At 42.9% G+C, this 23,018-nt stretch overlaps 1 protein-coding gene across 1 annotated transcript in view; it reads left to right on the top strand.

Annotated features, from left to right (window-relative positions):
- The window catches only part of LOC124718672, a 237,470-nt gene extending 218,325 nt beyond the window's left edge, over window positions 1-19,145 (top strand). The window contains exon 5 of the mRNA XM_047244298.1: window positions 19,127-19,145. Within this exon, the coding sequence (XP_047100254.1) occupies window positions 19,127-19,145 (19 nt within the window). The remainder of the gene's footprint in view (window positions 1-19,126) is intronic.
- Window positions 19,146-23,018: the final 3,873 nt, after the last annotated feature.

Below are 23,018 nucleotides of genomic sequence, written 5' to 3'. Positions count from 1 at the left end.
AATAAAACGAATGCATGTCGTGTGATGTCCGCAACGACCAAACACAACAATCGAACAAAATGAAAAAAATTAAAAAAGTGGTCAGCGTCACGGATTGACGTCCAACGGGCCTGGGTTCGATTCCTGGCTGGGTCGGAGATTTTTGTTCGCTCAGGGACTTGGTGTTGTGTAGTCTTCATCATCATTTCATCCCCATCCGGCGCGCAGGTCGCCCAATGTGGCGTCGAATGTAATAAGACCATCAAGGCGGCCGGACCTGCCCCGCAAAGGGAATCCCGGCCAATGACGCCAAACGCTCATTTCCATTCCACTGGTGCAAGTAGAACAGCTCTTGCACCTGGACACGAGGAAAATGGTTCAAATGGCCTTGAGCACTATGGGACTTAACTTCTGAGGCCATCAGTCCCCTAGAACTTAGAACTACTTAAACCTAACTTACCTTAGGACATCACAGACATCCACGTCCGAGGCAGGACTAGAACCTGCGACGGTAGCGGTCGCGCGGTGCCAGATTGTAGGGACACGAGGGTGTAGAACATTTTGGGTGTAGTCGAAACATAAGCAGTAGTTCTAGGATTAGGCTCAGACTGTCTTTTCCCATCGTGCAGATCATCATAAAACTTCTTAGAGCTTCGGATATGGACAATCTTCTCAGCTACTGCTTCTACCTATCTCATTGAGGGTTTTTGACTTCATCTGAAACGTCAACTATTCACAGGTGCTGCAAGTTTCTACTTTTGTTGTTGTAGTGGTCTTCAGTCCTGAGACTGGTTTGATGCAGCTCTCCATGCTACTCTATCCTGTGCAAGCTTCGTCATCTCTCAGTACCTACTGCAACCTACATCCTTCTGAATCCGCTTATTGTATTCATTTCTTGCCTCCCTCAACGATTTTTACCCTCCACGCTGCCCTCCAATGCTAAATTTGTGATCCCCTGATGCCTCAGAACATATCCTACCAACCGGTCCCTTCTTCTTGTCAGGTTGTGCCACAAACTCCTCTTCTCCCCAGTTCTACTCAAAACCTCCTCATTAGTTGTGTGATCTACCCATCTAATCTTCAGCATTCTTCTGTAACACCACATTTCGAAAGCTTCTATTGTCTTCCTCCTCAAACTATTTATCGTTCACGTTTCACTTCCATACATGGTTACACTCCATACAAATACTTTCAGAAACGACTTCCTGACACTTAAATCTATACTCGATGTTAACAAATTTCTCTTCTTCAGAAACGCTTTCCTTGCCATTTCAAGTCCACATTTTATATCCTCTCTACTTCGACCATCATCAGTTATTTTGCTCACCAAATAGCAAAACTTCTTTACTACTAGAAGTGTCTCATTTCCTAATCTAATTCCCTCAGCATCACCCGACTTTATTCGATTACATTCCATTATCCTCGTTTTGCTTTTGTTGATGTTCATCTTACATCCGCCTTTAAAGCCACTGTCCATTCCGTTCAACTACTCTTCCAAGTCCTTTGCTGTCTCTGACAGATTTACAATGTCATCGACGAACCTCAAAGTTTTTATTTCTTCTCCATGGATTTTAATACGTACTCCGAATTTTTCTTTTGTTTCCTTTACTGCTTGCTCAATATGCAGATTGAATAACATCGGGGAGAGGCTACAACCCTGTCTCACTTCCTTTCCAACCACTGCGTCCCTTTCATGCCCCTCGACTCTAATAACTGCCATCTGGTTTCTGTACAAATTGTAAATAGCCTTTCGCTCCCTGTATTTTACCGCAGCCACCTTCAGAATTTGAAACAGAGTATTCCAGTCAACATTGTCAAAAGCTTTCTCTAAGTCTACAAATGCTAGAAACGTAGGTTTGCCTTTTCTTAATCTTCCTTCTAAGAGAAGTCGTAAGGTCAGTGTTGCCTCACGTATTCCAACATTTCTACGGAATCCAAACTGATCTTCCCCAATGTCGGCTTCTACCAGTTTTTCCATTCGTCTCTATAGAATTTGCGTTAGTATTTTGCAGCTGTGGCTTATTAAACTGATAGTTCGGTAATTTTCACATCTGTTAACACCTGCTTTCTTTGGGATTGGAATTATTTTATTTTTCTTGAAGTGTGAGGGTATTTCGCCTGTGAAATACATCTTGCTCACCAGATGGTAGAGTTTTGTCAGGACTGGCTCTCCCAAGGCCGTCAGTACGTCTAATGGAATGTTGTCTACTCCCGGGGCATTGTTTCGACTCAGGTCTTTCTGTGCTCTGTCAAACTCTTCACGCAGTATCATATGTCCCATTTCATCTTCATCTACATCCTCTTCCATTTCCATAATATTGTCCTACATTAGGTCTTCCGAAAGCAACTGAAAAGTTTTCACAAAAATCTTAATTTAGTACTCATATTTCACTGGTTATTTGGTGCATTTTTTTCTCACAGATAGTTCACAGTCAAGATAGTGCATAGTGCACCTAACCATAATGACATTTCTTAACGGAGAATGATCTGTAATTTAGACAGTTTCCTCTGACGGCATAGCATTAACACTCTTACATTTCCTCTTCCATCTTTCAGTGTCTGTCCACTACACAACTGTTTGCGAATTCTTATAACTCTCGCACCATTTATGGCATAAATACTTAGAAACGTTTTTCTACATACCTCAATTCGTTTGTCTGCCACGAGGACACGGTAGCTAAGAGATTTCTCACCGCCTGCACCCCTTCTCACTACTTGGGCGGTATCTTTTAACATCACTAGCTGTGATCACTCCTTGCGAGAAAATGCCCTGGACGTTCGAGCATTCAATGTTCAGAAACTGTGCTAAAGCTTGAGTTCTGTTGTCTTCTGCATTAGCACTAAAACGACTTCTTCGATACTTACAGTCTGCTCCTGTCACCTTATCAGAATTGCTTTTCCTCTATAATTCACAAGTTCCTCTCCATGAATTTTAGCTTTTTTCTTTATTTCACATTCCGAAGAATGTTTCACCCTTTCCTTCTCGTAACTGCTGGTACACGCGACTTCATCCATTTTCACAAGAATGCTAAAATCAACAATGCCAGTTTCTTCCGTACAGTTCCACCCCACTTTACTGTGGCGCCAACAGTTGAAAAGAAAAATAAGAAGAAGCTCTGGACTTCAGACGTTTCTGCACTCAGCTCAAACTTCGTACCTCTGCTTGAACGAACAAACGACGACTTTGGCTGTTTTCGTGCACAGTCAGGCGTAGCTACATGCAGAGTATGCATTTTTGCCTCTAAGTCAGTTTTCACCAAAAGTGGACTTAAGAGGTATTTGCAATCAGCGATTCTTACTAAAACCTGTACTCTCTTTTACAGTCACCTCATGTATCAGGAGATATGACGTATTAAACTGGCCTTTACTTAAACCGGAGCGCAGACTATACTGATACGATGTTTGACAATGAGAGCCATTAATGTCTTACAACAAATTTCTAACATAATTTCAAATCTTTTCTAAACTTCAGCTCATTTATTTGCTGAACATCAGATATCTAACGTAATAAGGTAATTGGATGTTTGGAGCTACACTACTGGCCATTAAAACTGCTACACCACAAAGAAGATGTGCTACAGACGCGAAATCTAGCCGACGGGAAGAAGATGCTGTGATATGTAAATGATTAGCTTTTCAGAGCATTCACACAAGGTTGGCGCCAGTGGCGACACCTACAACGTGTTGACATGAGGGAAGTTTCCAACAGATTTCTCATACACAAACAGCAGTTGACCGGCGTTGCCTGGTGAAACGTTGTTGTGATGCCTCGTGTAAGGAGGAGAAATGCGCACCATCGCATTTCCGACTTTGATAAAGGTCGGATTGTAGCCTATCGCGATTGCGGTTTATCGTATCGCGACATTGCTGCTCGCGTTGGTCGAGATCCAATGACTGTTAGCAGAATATGGAATCGGTGGGTCCAGGAGTTTAATACGGAACGCCGTGCTGGATCCCAACGACCTCGTATCACTAGCAGTCGAGATGACAGGCATGTTATCCGCATGGCTGTAACGGATCGTGCAGCCACGTCTCAATGTCTGAGTCAACAGATGGGGACGTTTGCAAGACAACAACCATCTGCACAAAGAGTTCGAGGACGTTTGCAGCAGCATGGACTATCAGCTCGGATACCACGGCTGCGGTTACCCTTGACGCTGCATCACAGACAGGAGCGCCTACGATGGTATAGTCAACGCCGAACCTGAGTGCACGAATGGCAAAACGTAATTTTTTCGGTTGAATCCAGTTTCTGTTTGCAGCGTCATGATGGTCGCATCCGCGTTTGGTGACATCGCGGTGAAAGCACATTGGAAACGTGTATTCCTCATCACCCCGTGTGATGGTATAGGGTGTCATTGGTTACACGTCTCGGGCACCTCTTGTTCGTATTGACAGCACTTTGAACAGTGGACGTTACATTTCAGATGTGTTACGACCCGTGGGTCTACTCTTCATTCGATCTCTGCGAAACTCTACATTTCCGCAGGATAATGCACGACCGTATGTTGCAGGTCCTGTACGGGCTTTCTGGATATAGAAAATGTTCGACTGCTGCCCTGGCCAACACATTCTCCAGATCTCTCATCAACTGAAAACGTCTGGTCAATGGTGGCCGAGCAACTGGGTCGTCACGATACGCCAGTCACTACTCTCTATGAACTGTGGTATCGTGTTGAAGCTGCGTGGGCAGCTGTACCTGTAAACGCCATGCAAGCTCTGTTTGAGTCAATGCCCAGGCGTATCAAGGCCGTTATTACGGCCAGTGGTGGTTGTTCTGGGTACTTGTTTCTCGGGATCTATGCACCCAAACTGCGTGAAAATGTAATCACATGTCATTTCTAGTATAATGTATTTGTCCAATGAATACCCGATTTATCATCTGCATTTTTTCTTGGTGTAGCAGATTTTAATGGTCAGTAGTGTATTTTATACCTGAGAGTTCGATTCCGTAAAGAACCGGGAAGAAGGAGTGAGGAAGTTGAAGGTACAAGGTATGCTATTAAATAAAAATAGGGAAGCGGATAAATAAATCATATTGATACGAAAAGTAGACCCAGGAAAAACGAGATGGGTGCATTGCTTTGACTGCTAAGTTAGTGCATCGTGTAGAAGAGCCCGTAATTTTTGTAAAGCTAACGTACGAGTCATTTCAGTACGGATAATAAGACAGGGAAAATAGTTCGGCACGCAACGCTCGACAATAGACATTTAAGCGATCCCTAATTTAATAGATTCGAACGTGGTGAATGTGACGAGATGGTTGAAATGGCTCTGAGCACTATGGGACTTAACATCTGAGGTCATCAGAACCTTTGAAGTTAGAACTACTTAAACCTAAGTAACCTAGGGACATCACACACATCCATGCCCGAGGTAGGATTCGAACGTGCGACCGTAGCGGTAGCGCGGTCCCAGACTGAAGTGCCTAGATCCGGTCGGCCACACCGGCCGGCGTGACGAGGTGAAGAGAAAATTCAAACACGGAACTATAAATATAACACTAGACATTTAAGCGATCCCGAATTTAATACATTCGAACGTGGTGAATGAGACGATATGAAGAGAAAATTCTAACACATCACTGAACTCCAAATATTCGTTTGTGCACATCCACGGTACTTACAATCATAATTATTCGAACGTACTTTAAAAAGTTGAGTGACTGCTTAAAAACTGTCGCTGATTTTCTCTGTATTTGTTTATTGTTTCGGGTTTGACCCATCATTTGATGACCTGTTATAAACAGACAAAATAATAGATGTTATGTTAAAGAATTTTTTTACATAATCGCTCACGTATTGTAAATGAACAATATTAGAAAACAAACCACTATTGGATAAAGGAAAACGAGACACTTCCATGTAGAAATCAAAATATTAAATTACTATATTAATCTACTTGTCTAGAAGAAAATTCATTCCATCCACTGTTCGCTGCTGTTCTTGGAAAGTGATCAGTGGTTGAATACTACAATAAATCACCACTACTTCCCTATTGATCATAATTTTTTGAAACTTTGCTCAGAAATCACGTTGTAATCGGGATCATAACGTTATTTGCGCATTACGAATAGCCACTGCTAAAGGGAAAAAAATGTGGTTAAAGAATGTGTTTCTCCTGTTAATTTGTCCGTTTTAGAGAGCGACAATGAGATAAAGGCATATTACGCAGACATAGGCAGCAGATCAACTGCTTGCAATTTTTATACTATGAATGAACTACTAAGTTTTTAATTTATTACTGTTATCATAATCTCCTTCCTCCTTTAGCACTTCATAGAAGCGGCAGAGAAATCGTTAATGTTTTAAAACAAATGAAGCATTGCTCTTCATTGATACGTCGCTTTGTAAAAGTATTTCCATACTAGGATTGGTGCCATTCTGCAACGCCGAATGTTCGTTACCCGTTTGCGTTCGCATTGTTATTAAAATAGCACTGGATTCGGATCACAACGTGATATAAAGTAAATGTTGTTATTGTGGTCTTCAGTCCAGAGACTGGTTTGATGCAGCTCTCCATGCTACTCTATCCTGTGCTAGCTTCTTCATCTTCGAGTAACTCCTTGAAACGCGTGGTTAAATCCATAGGACTGAACACGTACTTGGAATTATGGCAAGGGGCCAAAAATGGACGGCTGTCAGTTACACTGGAACACATGTTACTTTATTTAGTTGCCAAAACATTACAGCGCAAATTTGCTAGCTTAACTATCGACTGAATATGTCACACAATCTTATGGCTTAAGGGCAGTGAAGGAAACAAAAGAAAAATTCGGAGTAGGTATTAAAATCCATGGAGAAGAAATAAATACTTTGAGGTTCGCCGATGACATTGTAATTCTGTCAGAGACAGCAAAGGACTTGGAAGAGCAGTTCAACGGAATGGATAGTGTCTTGAAAGGAGGATATAAGATGAACATCAACAGAAGCAAAACGAGGATAACGGAATATAGTCGAATTAAGTCGGGTGATGCTGAGGGAATTGGATTAGGAAATGAGACACTTAAAGTAGTAAAGGAGTTTTGCTATTTGGGGAGCAAAATAATTGATGATGCTCAAAGTAGAGAGGATATAAAATGTAGACTGGCAATGGCAGAGAAAGCATTTCTGAAGAAGAGAAATTTGTTAACATCGAGTATAGATTTAAGTGTCAGGAAGTCGTTTCTGAAAGTATTTGTATGGAGTGTAGCAATGTATGGAAGTGAAATATGGACGATAAATAGTTTGGACAAGAAGAGAATAGAAGGTTTTGAAATGTTGTGCTACAGAAGAATGCTGAAGATTAGATGGGTAGATCACATAACTAATGAGGAGGTACTGAATAGGATTGGGGAGAAGAGAAGTTTGTAGCACAACTTGACTAGAAGAAGGGATCGGTTGGTAGGACATGTTCTGAGGCATCAAGGGATCACCAGTTTAGTATTGGAGGGCAGCGTGGAGGTTAAAAATCGTAGAGGGAGACCAAGAGATGAATATACTAAGCAGATTCAGAAGGATGTAGGTTGCGGTAGGTACTGGGAGATGAAGAAGCTTGCACAGGATAGAGTAGCATGGAGAGCTGCATCAAACCAGTCTCAGGACTGAAGACCACAACAACAACAACTAGGGCACAACCTCTTTAATTTTTTAAAACGGCTGAAGGCCCATGATGTAAAACAAAACTACAAGCATACAAATTCAAACCAGCGCTATGAGCCATTAAAACACACACTCAAACACCAATAAGAAAAGGCAGTACAGCCAGCGACACTCAGAAGTTTCCGGGGGTCGGTCTGCACCTGAAATATTAACGTTTGCTTAGGAGAGACAGGTAGTTGGCCCAACTATATCCGATTCGCCTGCAACCCAACCAAGAGAGAGTCAACGGCCCCCCCGAAAAGACGACTTGCTTTCCAGCCGGCCAGTACACAAGGAACTCCAAAGCCAAAACGAAAAAGGAGTAGCAGCCCACAACCAAGTATGCATAAGCTGTCAAAACTGCGCACACGTGTTGGACAGCGAGAACAGGGTGAGGAAAGGACACAGCCTGAATTTTACGTCAGCGGCCGGGGCAAGTAACCGGAACGCTAACGGCCACAAGGCAGAAAATTCCGCTGGGGCACTTGGACTTCTAATAACCAAAATACAGTTAAACCACCGTATTTATGGTGGCCAAACTTTCGCTGACTTGTACATTCACTGTTGCTCACGGGAATACCCCCCAACAGCCAACCATGAAAACCAACGGCATAATGTGAACAGACTGGCTTCAGTAATTAAATTACCACTCATCTTTGATGTCCTGGGTTGGTGAGCCACGAACCTCGTAGCAATCGGAACAGCTCCCACACACTCCGTAGAGACAACACCGACTCAAAGGAAGGCCTCGGCGCTTGTTCGTGACGTCACGTCAGCTAGGCACGGCGAACGCCAGGTCTGTTGCAGGCATACTCATAATGGTGGTGTCTCCCTCTCTGACACAAGAAAATGTGAAACTATTGGCGGTAGTTGGCCAATACACATTGTTCTGAGAGATTTCTGCAATCAATTAATTGTGCAATTCATTACACTTCTTAACAAATAGTGTACTCCTGAACTTAAATTTCCACCTGTTTTAAGGAAGGACATACAAAAACAACTTCATGGTCCAGCAGCAACAGAATTCGTGCTCCTTTACCTTATTTGTAAACCTGAGGAAGTTACGTTTGTACTGGGTTGCTTTTACAAGAAACTGTGAACATATTGTTGCTCTTCTTTAGGTATCTTGGTTGACTATGGGGTGAGCAGCACTCAATGTTAATGAAATATCTTGCGATTGTACACGTTGGGGGAGGGGGTGGGGGACAGAAGAAGAGCCAAAAGAGAGATACTTGTTCAATGAAATAAAATTTTTTATCTTATAAAATTTCTCCTTTCAGTTGCAAGAGGAGATTATTTATCTTTCCTAATGTGCATGTTTAAAAAAGTTTAAGCTCAGCAGTATTTTCGATGTATGAAGCTATTTTATTTCCTGTTTAGAATTCCTTTCGTTGAAAACGACTGTAATCTAATGACTGGCTACAGTTGGACATTTACACATGTAAATTAGTTCACATATCCAGTGACGATGTCAAACGAAAATAAATAAATAAAAGAAACGAGATCATTGTAAGGGGGTTTGGGTAAGTTTCTATAACAAAATGGATCAAGTAAATATAGTTACTTACACTTGAATGTAAAATTTCCGACGCTTGCAGTGGGGCAAAACATCTTCTCATATTGATCTACGTTTGTTTATACAGGATTCAGTAATACAGAACTATGATCTTCATTTGTAGCTTTACGATAGTAAGAAAATCTTTCATCTAAATAAAACTGCAGAATCCAAAACAATACCAAACGTTTTGTCCAAAAATAAGAGATTTATAGTGATAAGCACGCCCAGGCGTTTCTGCCTGCAACACACCTGGCGTTCGCCGTCCCTAGCTGACGTGACGTCACCAACAAGCACCGAGGCCTTCCTTTGAGTCGGTGTTCGTAGAGACCGCCAGCGGGCCCGGTCCACTGCGCCGCGTGGAGGTTTTCTCCTTGATCCAAACCAACCGACCGACTGCCGCACATCGGCTAGCCGGAAACTATAAGCACCGGACCAAAGATAGTACAAGGTGCGAATATCGATATACACTGCTGCTGCCACACGTAGAAAGAGGAATAACCACGACATAACCGCAATAACCGCGGGAAACCAAACAGACAAGGTTTAAACCAACGCATAACCCGGGGCCAGCACAGCTCAGTATTGCAAACTACATCCTTCTGAATCTGTTTAGTGTATTCATCTCTTGGTCTCCTCTTACGATTTTTATCATCCATGCTTCTCTCCAGTACTAAGCGGGGTATCCCTTGATGCCTCAGAACATGTCCTACCCACTGATTCCATCTTCTAGTCAAGTTGTTCCACAAATTTCTCTTCTCTCCAGTTCTGTTCAATACCTCCTCATTAGTTAGGTGATCTACCCATCTAATCTTCAGCATTCTTACGTAGCACCACAATTCGAAAGCTATTATTCTCTTCTTTACACTAGTTATCGTCCGTGTTTCACTTCCATACATGGCTGCACTCCAAACTAATACTTTCAGAAAAGACTTCCTGACACTTAAATCTATACTCGATGTTAACCAATTTTTCTTCTTCAGAAACGCATTCCTTGCCATTGCCAGTCTACATTTTATATTCTCTCTACTTCGACCATCACCAGTTATTTTGGTCCCCAAATAGCAAAACTCCTTTACTACTTTAAGTGTCCCATTTCCTAATCTAATTCCCTCAGCATCACCTGATTTAATTCGACCACATACCATTATCCTCCTTTTGCTTTTGTTGATGTTCATCTTATATCCTCCCTTCAAGACACTGTCCATTCGATTCAGCTTCTCTTCCAGGTCCTTTGCTGTCTTACAATGTCATCAGCAAAGCTCAAAGTTTTTATTTCTTCTCCATGGATTTTAATTCCTAATCCCAATTTTTCTTTTGTTTCCTTTACTGGTTGCTCAATATACAGATTGAATAATATCGGGATAGGCTACAGCCCTGTCTCACTCCTTTCTCAACCACTGGTTCCCTTTCATGCCCCTCCGGTCTTATAACTACCATCTGGTTTCCGCACAAATTGTAAATAGCCAGTATTTTATCCCTGCTATCTTCGGAAACTGAAAGAGAATATTCCAGTCACCATTGTCAAAGCTTTCTCTAAGTCTACAAATGATAGAAACGTAGGTTTGCCTTGCCTTAATCTAAGATAAGTCGTAGGGTCAATATTGTCTCACATTTCTTCGAAAACCAAACTGATCTTCCCAGAGTTCGGTTTCTACCAGTTTTTCCATTCGTAGGGAGAATTCGTGTATTTTGCACGCGTGACTTATTAAACTGATAGTTCGGTATTTATCACACCCGTCAACACCTGCTTTCTTTGGGATTGAAGTTATTATGTTCTTCTAGAAGTCTGACGGTATTTCACCTGTCGCATACATCTTGCTCATCAGATGGTAGAGTTTTGTCATGGCTGGCCCTTCCAAGGCGATCAGTAGTTCTGGTGGAATGTTGTCTATTTGCGGATGAAAAAAGACCCCCATTAGCGCACCAGATCCTCATATCGATGTTGTGTGTTGTGGTCTTCAGTCCTGAGACTGGTTTGATACAGCTCTCCATGCTACTCTATCCTGCGCAAGCTTCTTCATCTCCCACTACTTACTGCAACCTACATCCTTCTGAATCTACTTAGTGTATTCATCTCTTGGTCTCCGTCTACGATTTTTGCCCTCCACGCTGCCCTTCAATACTAAATTGGTGATCCCTCGATGTCTCAGAACATGTCCTACCAACCGATCCCTTCTTCTAGTCAAGTTGTGCCACAAGCTCCTCTTCTCCCCAATTCTATTCAGTACCTCCTCATTAGTTACGTGATCTACCCATCTAATCTTCAGCATTCTTCTGTAGCACCACATTTCAAAAGCCTCTATTCTCTTCCCGTCCAAACTATTTATCGTCCATGTTTCACTTCCACACATGGCTACACTCCATACAAATACTTTCAGAAACGACTTCCTGACATTTAAATCTGTACTCGATGTTAACAAATTTTTGTTCTTCAGAAACGCTTCCCTTGCCATTGCTAGTCTACATTTTATATCCTTTCTACTTCGACCATCATCAGTTATTTTGCTCCCCAAATAGCAAAACTCCTTTACTACTTTAAGTGTCTCATTTCCTAATCTAATTCCCTCAGCATCAACCGACTTTATTCGACTACATTCCATTATCCTAGTTTTGCTTTTGTTGATTTTCATCTTACATCCTCCCTTCAAGACACTATCCATTCCGTTGAACTGCTCCTCCGAGTCCTTTGCTGTCTCTGACAGAATTACAATGTCATCGGCGAACCTCAAAGTTTTTATTTCTTCTCCATGGATTTTAATACCTACTCCGAACTTTTCTTTTGTTTCCTTTATTGCTTGCTCAATATACAGATTGAATAACATCGGGGAGAGGCTACAACCCCGTCTCACTCCCTTCCCAACCACTGCTTCCCTTTCATGTCCCTCGACTCTTATAACTGCCATCTGGTTTCTGTACAAATTGTAAATAGCCTTTCGCCGTCTGTATTTTAAAGCGCACCAGATCCCCATATCGATAGCAGTTGAAAATAGGGACGACCTTGTGAGATGTTTATGAGACTCTTTCGTATGGAAAGTGTTGGGGTTGGGTTGTTTGGGGGAGGAGACCAAACAGCGAGGTCATCGGTCTCATAGGATTATTGAAGGATGTCGACCGTGCCCTTTCAAAGGAACCATCCCAGCATTTGCCTGGAGCGATCTAGGGACGACGGAAAACCTGAATCAGGATTGCCGGACCTGGGATTGAACCGTCGTCCTCCCGAATGCGTTTCCAATGCGCTAACCGCTGCTCCACCTCGCTCGGTGCATTGTACATGCATCGCACAACTTACGCCGATGTGTGCTGCTCAAACGCCTCGTGTTCCGACTGGTCGCCACCGATCACGGTCTTAAGCGTCACCGGAAGACAGTGCTACACATTCACGTCTGACAAACATGCATCGCGTGACGAGATAATTCGATGCGTACGCCGACTTTCAGATACCAGCAAGTGACTAAAGGCACGTGTGCTGCAGGCCCGCGCTTCGTGAAAATGCGCCCCTTGCGAAACGGCTGTTATGCGGCCCTTACTGCATTTTATCTCGTGTTATCAGCAGTTTGTCATTACTTATATTTTTGGTCATGGCTTTCTACAGTGGTTTATCTTATCAGGAGGCTGTCTAAGAATGTTGCTTTGCACAATTGGATTAATTTGAGATACAGTTTACTCTTAACTTCTGCTTTGCTTTCTTCAACATTTCCGTGACTGAAATTTCCTTAATAGTTTGCTGTGATTTGAGTGTCAGAGTCATTAAATAGTAAAACGTCACCAATAGGAATTTTCTGTAACTTTTCCAAAGCATTTGATTGTGTGAACTATGACATTATGTCACAGAAATTACAGTTATACGGTATAAATGGAATAGCACATGCGTGGTTTAAGTCATACCTACAGGAAACAAAAAGTTTCCTGATATGGGTCAAGTGATTTAAATAAGTTTGCTACTTCATCTGACTCGGGTGAAATTACATTAGGTGCTCCACAGGGTTCAATCATGGGTCCTCTCCTGTTCTTGATGAATGTGAACGACCTCCCTTCCTATATGAAACAGGAATCTAAACTGACACTGTTTGCTGATGATAAAAGCATCATTATTAATCCGATAAAAGGAACTCCAATTGAAAATGATACAAAAAAGGTCTCTGGAAAAGTCATTAATTAGTTTTCTGCAAATGGGCTTGCTCTAAACTTTGAAAAAACAACACAGTACATCCAATTTTCTGCTGCAAAAAGTACAGTTCCTTCAGTAAATATAACACATCAATGGAAGTCAGTAGACAGGGTAGAGCATACTAAGTTTTGAGTGTACACATAGATGAGAATCTTAATTGTAAAATTCATATTTTGGATCTTCTAAAGTGACTAGGTTCAGCAACTTTTCCACTCAGAATAATTGCCAATCGTACCTACAGAAGAGGAAACAAAACGTTTCCTGATATGCGTCAAGTGATTTAAATAAGTTTGCTGCTTCATCTGACTCGGGTGAAATTACATTAGGTGCTCCACAGGGTTCAATCATGGGTCCTCTTCTGTTCTTGATGAATGTGAACGACCTCCCTTCCTATCTGAAACAGGAATCTGAACTGACACTGTTTGCTGATGATAAAAGCATCATTATTAATCCGATAAAAGAAACTCCAATTGAAAATGATACAAAAAAGGTCTTTGTAAAAGTCATTAATTAGTTTTCTGCAAATGGGCTTGCTATAAACTTTGAAAAAAAACACAGTACATCCAATTTTCTGCTGCAAAAAGTACAGTTCCTTCAATAAATATAATACATCAATGGAAGTCAGTAGACAGGGTAGAGCATACTAAGTTTTTGGGTGTATACATAGATGAAAATTTTAATTGTAAAATTCATATTTTGGATCTTCTAAAGCGCCTAGGTTCAGCAACTTTTGCTATCAGAATAACTGCCAATCTTGAGGGTATAGAAATTAGTAAGCTAACATACTTTGCATACTTTCACTCTCTGATGTCATATCGAACAATATTTTGGGGTAACTCAACATTTAGACAAAAAGTATTCACTGCTCCAAAGAAACTGGTTAGAATAATGTGTGGTGTTCATAGTTGCACATCTTGTAGGCATTTTTTTTTTATAAGATTGGCAATTCTTACAACAGCCTCACAGTACGTTTACTCACTAATGAAATTTGTTCTCAACAACATGGACCAATTTAAAAACAATAGTGACATTCGTGATTATGATACCAGATAAAAGAAAGACTTAAACTATCCTATCTTTGGCACAGAAAGGGGTAAAACATGCTGCCTTAAAATTTTTCTATAAATTACCAGATGAAATAAAATTTCTGATAGACAGCAGTAATTGCTTCAGAAATAATATCATATCTCCTTGACTACTCCTTCTACACCATAGATGAATTCTTGAATAGGAATAAATAAATCTATAAATATAGTATATGCATTTTGTGCCATTTAAGGGAATGGGTTAAATAATAGAAATATTAACCCTTAACTCTGTAATGTATTTCTCAGGATCTATGCATCCAAATTGCGTGAAAATGTCAGTTCTAGTATAATATATTTGTCCAATGACTACCCGTTTATCATCTCCATTTCTTCTTGGTGAAGCTATTTTAATGGCCAGTAGTGTATGATACGCTACTGCCGACTCATTTGTCACGATCGCTTCGCAACTGCTTGAATGTTTTAAAACTTCTCGTTCATTTTACAGTCTGTGTTCCACAGTATACGAGGGAAGTCTAGTAAGTAATGCATCAGTATTCATTTTCCTCAGCAATCTTTGTCTGAAAAAATTCGTACTTTGTTGTGGGGTACCGTGAAATATTCTCGCTTCAGCCGCTATGGCGTCATGTAGTTCCGATGTGTGACGGCGCTATGAGTAGCCTTCAAAATTACTATGGAGGTGCGTTCCAAGCAAGTAGCTGTCACCGAGTTTATTGTGACGGAAAACAAGAACATCACAGATACTCCATAGCCGCTTGCTGAATCTCTACGGAGAACTGGCAGTGAACAAAAGCACGGTGAGTCGCTGGGTGAGGCGTCTGTCTTCATCGCAAGAAGGTCCCCCAAACCTGTCCGGTATCCCGTGTGTTGGCTGGTCGCGCACAGTTGTGACTGTTGGAACGTGCGGACCCTCTCGTTTGAGGTGATCCACCGATCACAATCATACACCTCGCTGCTCAACTGGATGTCTCTGTGGGCAGTGCCGTAACACCTGTCGGGGTACTCAAAGATGCGTTCTTCCTCGTCCACACTATAACTCGGATCTCACACCATCCGACTTCTATCTGTTAGGAGCAATGCAGGATGAGTACATGGACGATGGGGATGTTACTCATGTAGTAAGGTCATCCGAAGACCAGAATCAGTTGCAAAGCGATTTAGAAAAGATTGCTGTATGGTGTGGCAGGTGCCAGTTGACGCCAAATAACGAAAAGTGTGAGGTGATCCACATGAGTTCCAAAAAGAAATCCGCTGGAATTCGATTACTCTATAAATAGTACAATTCTCAAGGCTGTCAATTCAACTAAGTAGCTGGATGTTAAAATTACGAACAACTTCAGTTGGAAAGACCACATAGATAATATTGTGGGGAAGGCTAGCCAAAGGTTGCGTTTCATTGGCAGGACACTTAGAAGATGCAACAAGTCCACTAAAGAGACAGCTTACACTACACTAGTTCGTCCTCTGTTAGAATATTGCTGCGCGGTGTGGGATCCTTACCAGGTAGGATTGACGGAGGACATCGAAAGGGTGCAAAAAAGGGCAACTCGTTTTGTATTATCACGTAATAGGGGAGAGAGTGTGGCAGATATGATACGCGAGTTGGGATGGAAGTCGTTAAAGCAAAGACGTTTTTCGTCGCGGCGAGATCTATTTACGAAATTTCAGTCACCAACTTTCTCTTCCGAATGCGAAAATATTTTGTTGAGCCCAACCTGCATAGGTAGGGATGATCATCAAAATAAAATACGAGAAATCAGAGCTCGAACAGAAAGGTTTAGGTGTTCGTTTTTCCCGCGCGCTGTTCGGGAGTGGAATGGTAGAGAGATAGTATGATTGTGGTTCGATGTACCCTCTGCCAAGCACTTAAATGTGAATTGCAAAATAATCATGTAGATGTAGATCTAGCAAGACGTTGGCTCCGACGTCGAGCAGTAGTGTGGTATGGTGCGGGCGTACAGGAGCTGCCAGTAAGGTGGCGTGAGGCCGCCGCATTGCACGGAGTTTGTATTGAGAAGCAGGGTTTGTAGCGAAAGTGAGCGGAATAATATGCTCTATTGGACTCCCGAATAAAACCAATCATCTGTCAGAAAATTTACTTCTTGAACGCCTCTGGTATTTGTTATCTGAGGACCATAAAATTAAAAAAAAATTAACAAAGTATCTAATTTCCATCGCACATCCCAATATAGTGTTTTACTTCTGGGTGTTGTTGTTGTTGTTGTCTTCAGTCCTGAGACTGGTTTGATGCAGCTATCCTGTGCAAGCTTCTTCATCTCCCAGTACTTACTGCAACCTACATCCTTCTGAATCTACTTAGTGTATTCATCTCTTGGTCTCCCTCTACGATTTTTATCGTCCACGCTGCCCTCCAATGCTAAATTTGTGATTCCTTGATGCCTCAGAACATGTCCTACCAACCGGTCCCCTCTTCTTGTCAAGTTGTGCCACAAACTCCTCCCAAATTCTATTCAATACCTCCTCATCAGTTATGTGATCTACCCATCTAATCTTCAGCATTCTTCTGTAGCATCACATTTCGAAAGCTTCTATTCTCTTCTTGTCCAAACTATTTATCGTCCATGTTTCACTTCCATACATGGCTACACTCCATACAAATACTTTCAGAAACGACTTCCTGGCATTTAAATCTATACTCGATGTTAACAAATTTCCTTTCTTCAGAAACGCTTTCCTTGCCATTGCCAGTCTACATTTTATATCCTCTCTACTTCGACCATCATCAGTTATTTACAACTAGGTAATGTTGCATAAAAAGATACCCAGTGGATGGCAGCATGGAGTGGGTAAAGGGGATACTGAGGGGGAAATAAAGGTGGGGGAGTGGAAGGGAGTACTCTGCTCTCATGTCACCTATTCTATTCCTTCTCCCTGCCTTATCTCCTCTATCCAAGTCCTGCTCACCCCACTGTTTTGAACCCCTCCACTACTTCACCCTTTCCCACCTCCCTCCTCCGCCCACCACATCCATCCAGCCATCCACCAGCTACCTATTTCTGTCCATAGTTGCAAACCACACATCAAACTGGCTTGCAGTTCCATGAAAATACCATGGGTGCTTGGCAACAACAAATGTAAAAGCTTTCCTGCATTCTCTACCTATAGTATAGTATAACAGACACTTTATACACACACCAAGAAAAGTTTTGCGTTCCCAGAACTCCTGAAGATAGACGTTGGCTGTGGATATTGAATCACAGACACAGTCCCTTTGACTGTTCAGAGATGTCACAAAACCTACCCACAGGTGTAAACAGTCATGCATGAGCAGCGACTATTGGACGGAGGGGGTCCGACAGCCGGTCAGTTCCAGTCATTCCACCAGGAAGGAGGTACACGACTCGTGTTGTCTGTAGTTCAATCATGCCCAGACGGACCATACCGCGGTTCGATCGCGTTCGCATTGTTACTTTGTGCCAGGAAGTACTCTCAACAACGGAAGTGTTCAGGCATCTCGGAGTGAACCAAAGCAAAGTTGTTCGGACATGGAGGAGATACAGAGAGACAGGAATTGTCGGTGACTTGCCTCGCTCAGGCCGCCCAAGGGCTACTACTGCAGTGGATGACCGCTACCTACGGATTACTAACAGCAACTCCACCGTGTTGAATAATTCTTTTTGTGCAGCCACAGGACGTCGTATTTCGACTCAAACTGGGCACAGTAGGCTGCATGATGCGCGACTTCACTCCCGACGTCCATAGCGGGGTCCATCTTTGCAACCACGACACCTTGCAGTGCCGTACAGATGGGCCAAACAACATGCCGTATGGATCGTTCAGGATTGGCATCACGTTCTCTTCACTGATGAGGTCGCATGTGCTCGCAACCAATTGTCGGAGACGTGTTCGGAGGCAACCCGGTCAGGCTGAACGCCTTAGACACACTGTCCAGCGAGTGCAGCAAGGTGGAGGTTCCTTGCTGTTTTGGGGCGGCATTTTGGGGGAAGACATACGCCAGTGGTGGTCATGGAAGGCGTCGTTACGGCTGTACGATACGTGAGTGCCATTCTTCGACCGATTGTGCTACCATATTGGCGAGAGATGCGTCTTCATGGGCAACAATTCGCGCCCACATCTTGTGAATGACTTCCTTCAGGATAACGACATCGCTCGACTAGAGTGGCCGGCGTGTTCTCGAGACATGAAACCTATCCGATATACCTGGGATCGATTGAAAAGGGTTGTTTATGAAGAACGTGACCCACCAACCACTCTGAGGGATCTACACCGAATCGCCGTTGAGGAGCGGGACAATCTGGACCAAAAGTGCCTTGATGAACTTGTGGATAGTATGTCACGACAAATACAGGCATGCTACTAGGTGTTAGAGGTGCTGGTGTGTAGATCAATCTGGACCACCACATGTGATGGTCTCGCTGTATGGTGGGAAAACAAGCAACGTGTGGTTTCCATGAGCAACAAAAAGGGCGGAAATGATTTTTATGGTACTCTATGTTCCAATTTTTTGTACAGGTTCCGAAACTCTCGGAACCGAGGTGATGCAAAACTTTTTTTGATGTGTGTACTTAGTTTCTTACAATGGTTATCATTCATTTTTAGATCTGATGACGATTATGCAGCGATTTTATAAAAAGTGTAGAACACATACGGTAAAATACGAGTAAACAATAAATTTTAGAAGCTGTGGTATTCACGTTCTCCACATCTTTTTGCATGTATTGTACAGTCCTATCTTTATGTGTCATGGTATAATGTTCTCAATTTCTGTTTACAGGGAGACAGAACGAATCTGAAACATGGGTTGCAAGTGGATTATGCGTTATGTCAGAATTAAAAAGCTGCACAAAGAAGTGTCTTTGATGGAGATTGCAGACGAACACAGAAGGAAGACTGGCCAGGTTCCGGTGATAGCAGTGGATGGACCCAGGTGTGTGTGGTATCTGTACGAGAACTGTGACTTCTGCTGTGGTGGGCAGTACAAGGAGTTCCGGGAGGCGTGCAGAAACTTTGTGCGCCAATTCAGAAACTGCGGCGTGCGTCTCGTGTTCTTCTTCCACGGACTCAGACCCGCTGAAAAATACGAGAAATGGGTGCAAACGGCCAAGGACAACGTGGGGAAAATTAATCAGGGGTTGCAAAATCTACACTTGAGAGGTGGTAAAGCGCTGGATCGTGTCCGGCTTCCAGAAGGGTTGGTACCGTGTGCCCGGGTAATCTTCAGGGACGAACCATCGACAGAGGTGCGTCTCTGTATGGGAGATTACAACGGTGAGACTGCCAAGTATGCAGCGAGTTGCGAAAATTGCCTGGGAGTCATGTCCAGCAATGGGAATTTTCTGGTGTACAAGAACATACCAAACCTGTTCACATTCGACAGAAGGCTGCAGCTAAACAATGGAGTGAGGATGTTATGCTTTTGCCCGTCAGACATCGCCTCAGACATTGGCGTCGAGCGTGAAGACATGCCAGCATTTGCGACGTTCTTAGGAAATGATACAATCGAGACAGACGAGCTGCAAAACGTGCATAAGCGGCTAGGTTGTAGTTATGAGAACTTACAGGAACTTGTCTGTGCTGTAGCGAAGCTGGTGAAGGGTAAAACAATAGAGGAAATGTGCCAGAGCGCATTTGGTGACAGGTGGCGAGAGTTATTCGAGAGCGTGTTGGCGGGAATTGGCCAGTATGACTACAAGCCAAAAGTATCTGAGGCAGCCGCTGTGAAGGAATCCAGGTGGTCGGAGGTGCTCCGGAGCATTGAAGCGAAACACAGATCAGGTGAGATACCTGCAGTTATACTGTCTGTGGCTCTGCATCGGACTTTCAGATTAGGAGAGGTTCTCGAAGACTTGGCACATGCCAAGTACAGTAGCATGACGACAGCAGAAGTCCTCCAGCCTATGAGGCACAGAATGTACACTGTGCTGCTGTGGGAAAGTGGAGATGGCCCATTCCGCGTGGAGGAACAGATGACCAGCAGCACAGACCGATACCAGTTGCAGGTGGACGTCGACAAACGGCTGCCACGCAGTGTGGTACACCCGGGCCTGCTGAAACTATGGACTGGAGATCCAGAAACACGCTGGCGGCTCTTCAGCTGGGTAGTGGGGGCCCCAGATCCAGACGGGTCCACTCTGAGGTCGCTGGAGCCCCAGTCTCTGGTGGTGCCAGCCGTCGCCCTGCACTTCCTCCGGTACGAGGCAAACCTTCTGAGTCGCCACGAGGCTGAAGTCTTTGCCGTGGTCGCTGTCACTGTGGGCACTTTAACACCCGAGCAGTTGTCCAAGAAGAGGATCCCTACACCAGACGCACGTGCCATTTACCTGTCAACGCTGTTCGTGCGCACCGCCCTGCACGTGTTGGATGTGGCCGCCGTGTGCGGACTGTTCTTCCCACGGGAGGCCGACTGCCAGTTGGACGCCTACTTTGATGGGAAGTTCTTCCACGAACTGTACCTCAAGGCTAAGGCCCAGTCTTTCGCAAGGGTTGGGACTGACGCTCCTTGGGACCCTACCTACCTGGACCCGATCCACAAGTTTCTAGATGTAATAGAATGCAGCCACACTGATCGACTGTGAGGAATGCACTGTTTGATTGTAACCAAACAGATGGTATTCTGAGTGCTGGCCTGTGGTCTGCATATATCACAGGATGCTGAAACGTGCTTTAGTGCCCTATGATGACTGCAGCACTCAGGATATCGCCAGGTTAATTGTAACCACTTGGTATTATTGGACCTCACGTTAATTCAGTATGGCCAATTTCTAACTTCCCAATTACATTTGATTTTGTAATATATTCGAGATAATTCATCTGCTGTGATTACATAAATATCCTGACATTTTAACTGATTTTATTCTCCTCAGCTCTGCAGCCACATCATACAGGTCAACCTGACCCAACATTTCACCGATCAATTTTGACACCAACTCGAGTGAGAGCACTATCTGCAAAAACTTGCGGGTCATCTCTCCTGTTAGGTTTCACCAAAGGGGCACATTATGGCGTAGCAGCAATGATTTGTCTTGCAGTCACTTTGTTTCTCCATGGTGTACAAAAGTGCCACTGTTCACAGTAAGAATACACACACCCACACCCACACACACATAGGTTGATGTTGCGTGCTGATATCATGCAGTACCTGATAATATACATAATGACACCATTAGATGCTGCTACTACACTGTCAGCTTTGTGAACAGAACTGGAAGACAGTATGCTGCCTCATATTTTGTTTCAGTATATAAGCTCATTTCGGCTTTCTTGCCTACATCAGTACATTTCCTGACGTTTTAGATGGACATATGTCAGCTCTGAGTAAAACACTCTTTGTAGTCTGTATTTACTGGATGTACACACACACACACACACACACACATAGGGTGGTGATGGACACATGGCAGATGGACATATGTCAGCTCTGAGTAAAACACTCTTTGTAGTCTGTATTTACTGGATGTACACACACACACACACACACATAGGGTGGTGATGGACACATGGCAGCTCTGAGTAAAACACTCTTGTAGTGTGTAGTTACTGGATGTACACACACACACACACATAGGGTGGTGATGTGCGCTGATATCATCCAGTAGCTGATTATACATAGTAGCTAATTATTCATATAATGACACCATTAGATGCTGCTACTATACTGTCAGCTTTATGAACAGAACTGGAACACAGCATGCTGCCTCATTCTTTGTTTCAATATATAAGTTCATTTTGGCTTTCTTGCCTCCATCAGTACATTTCCTGACGTAGATGGACATATGTCAAGTCTGAGTAAAACACTCTTGCAGTCTGTAGTTACTGGATGTAATTTTTTTTTCAACAAACTTTCAAAGCTGTTCGATAATTTGCTGCTGCGCGTATATTGTAAAATGTTTTTTTTTTTAACTCATCTTACAGTTGCAGATATGAAGTCTGACAACTAGCTGTCAAACTTGTATTTCTGCAACAGATAGTAAAGAACATGTTATAAGTGCAACAAAAATTATCGACACCTTTAAAATATTGCTGAAAAACAATATTACATCCAGTAACTACAGATAGTTATAATATTACACTCAAAGTTGGTATCATCTACAATCTCAGGCTCTGTACTGATGAAGGCAATAAAGCTGACATAAGCTTATGTACTAATATAAAATATCAAACAGCATACTGTCATCGAGTTCTCTACATAATGTCCTAATGTGCCACAATATATGTTGCAGTTCCCCCAGTAAAGAAACTTTCCACTTTTCCCGATTCAGTGTTGACTGAATCGAAGCAAGAACTCGTCCTTCACACACAAGTGCTGATGTTTTGTGGTACATCCAGCAGCTGATTGTACATCTGATGACACAATTACATGTTGCTACTATCATTTCAACCATTCTAATCCAGTGGAGATTCAATCGAAGGCAGTGATATTGTCCAGCAGTTGATTACACACCTAATGACACCATTAGATGTTATTAGTATCCTTTCAAACTTCCTAGTTCAGTGGTGACTGAATCGAATAGAAACAACGGCTATTCCTTTAATTTCTCCACCCCAACATTGGGGGTAGTCGCTATAATGGTGACAATGTTATCGAAATTACGTCAGAAACAAAATAAGAGGTGGCTCAAACTCCCTCATTGCCAACAACGCACTAAAATCGAACTGGACCTCCTTGT

Source organism: Schistocerca piceifrons, chromosome 10 (genome assembly GCF_021461385.2).
Source record: "Schistocerca piceifrons isolate TAMUIC-IGC-003096 chromosome 10, iqSchPice1.1, whole genome shotgun sequence".
Classification (NCBI taxonomy): domain Eukaryota; kingdom Metazoa; phylum Arthropoda; class Insecta; order Orthoptera; family Acrididae; genus Schistocerca; species Schistocerca piceifrons.
Note: the sequence above shows the minus strand (reverse complement) of the source record. Positions and strands in the feature narration are given on the sequence as shown.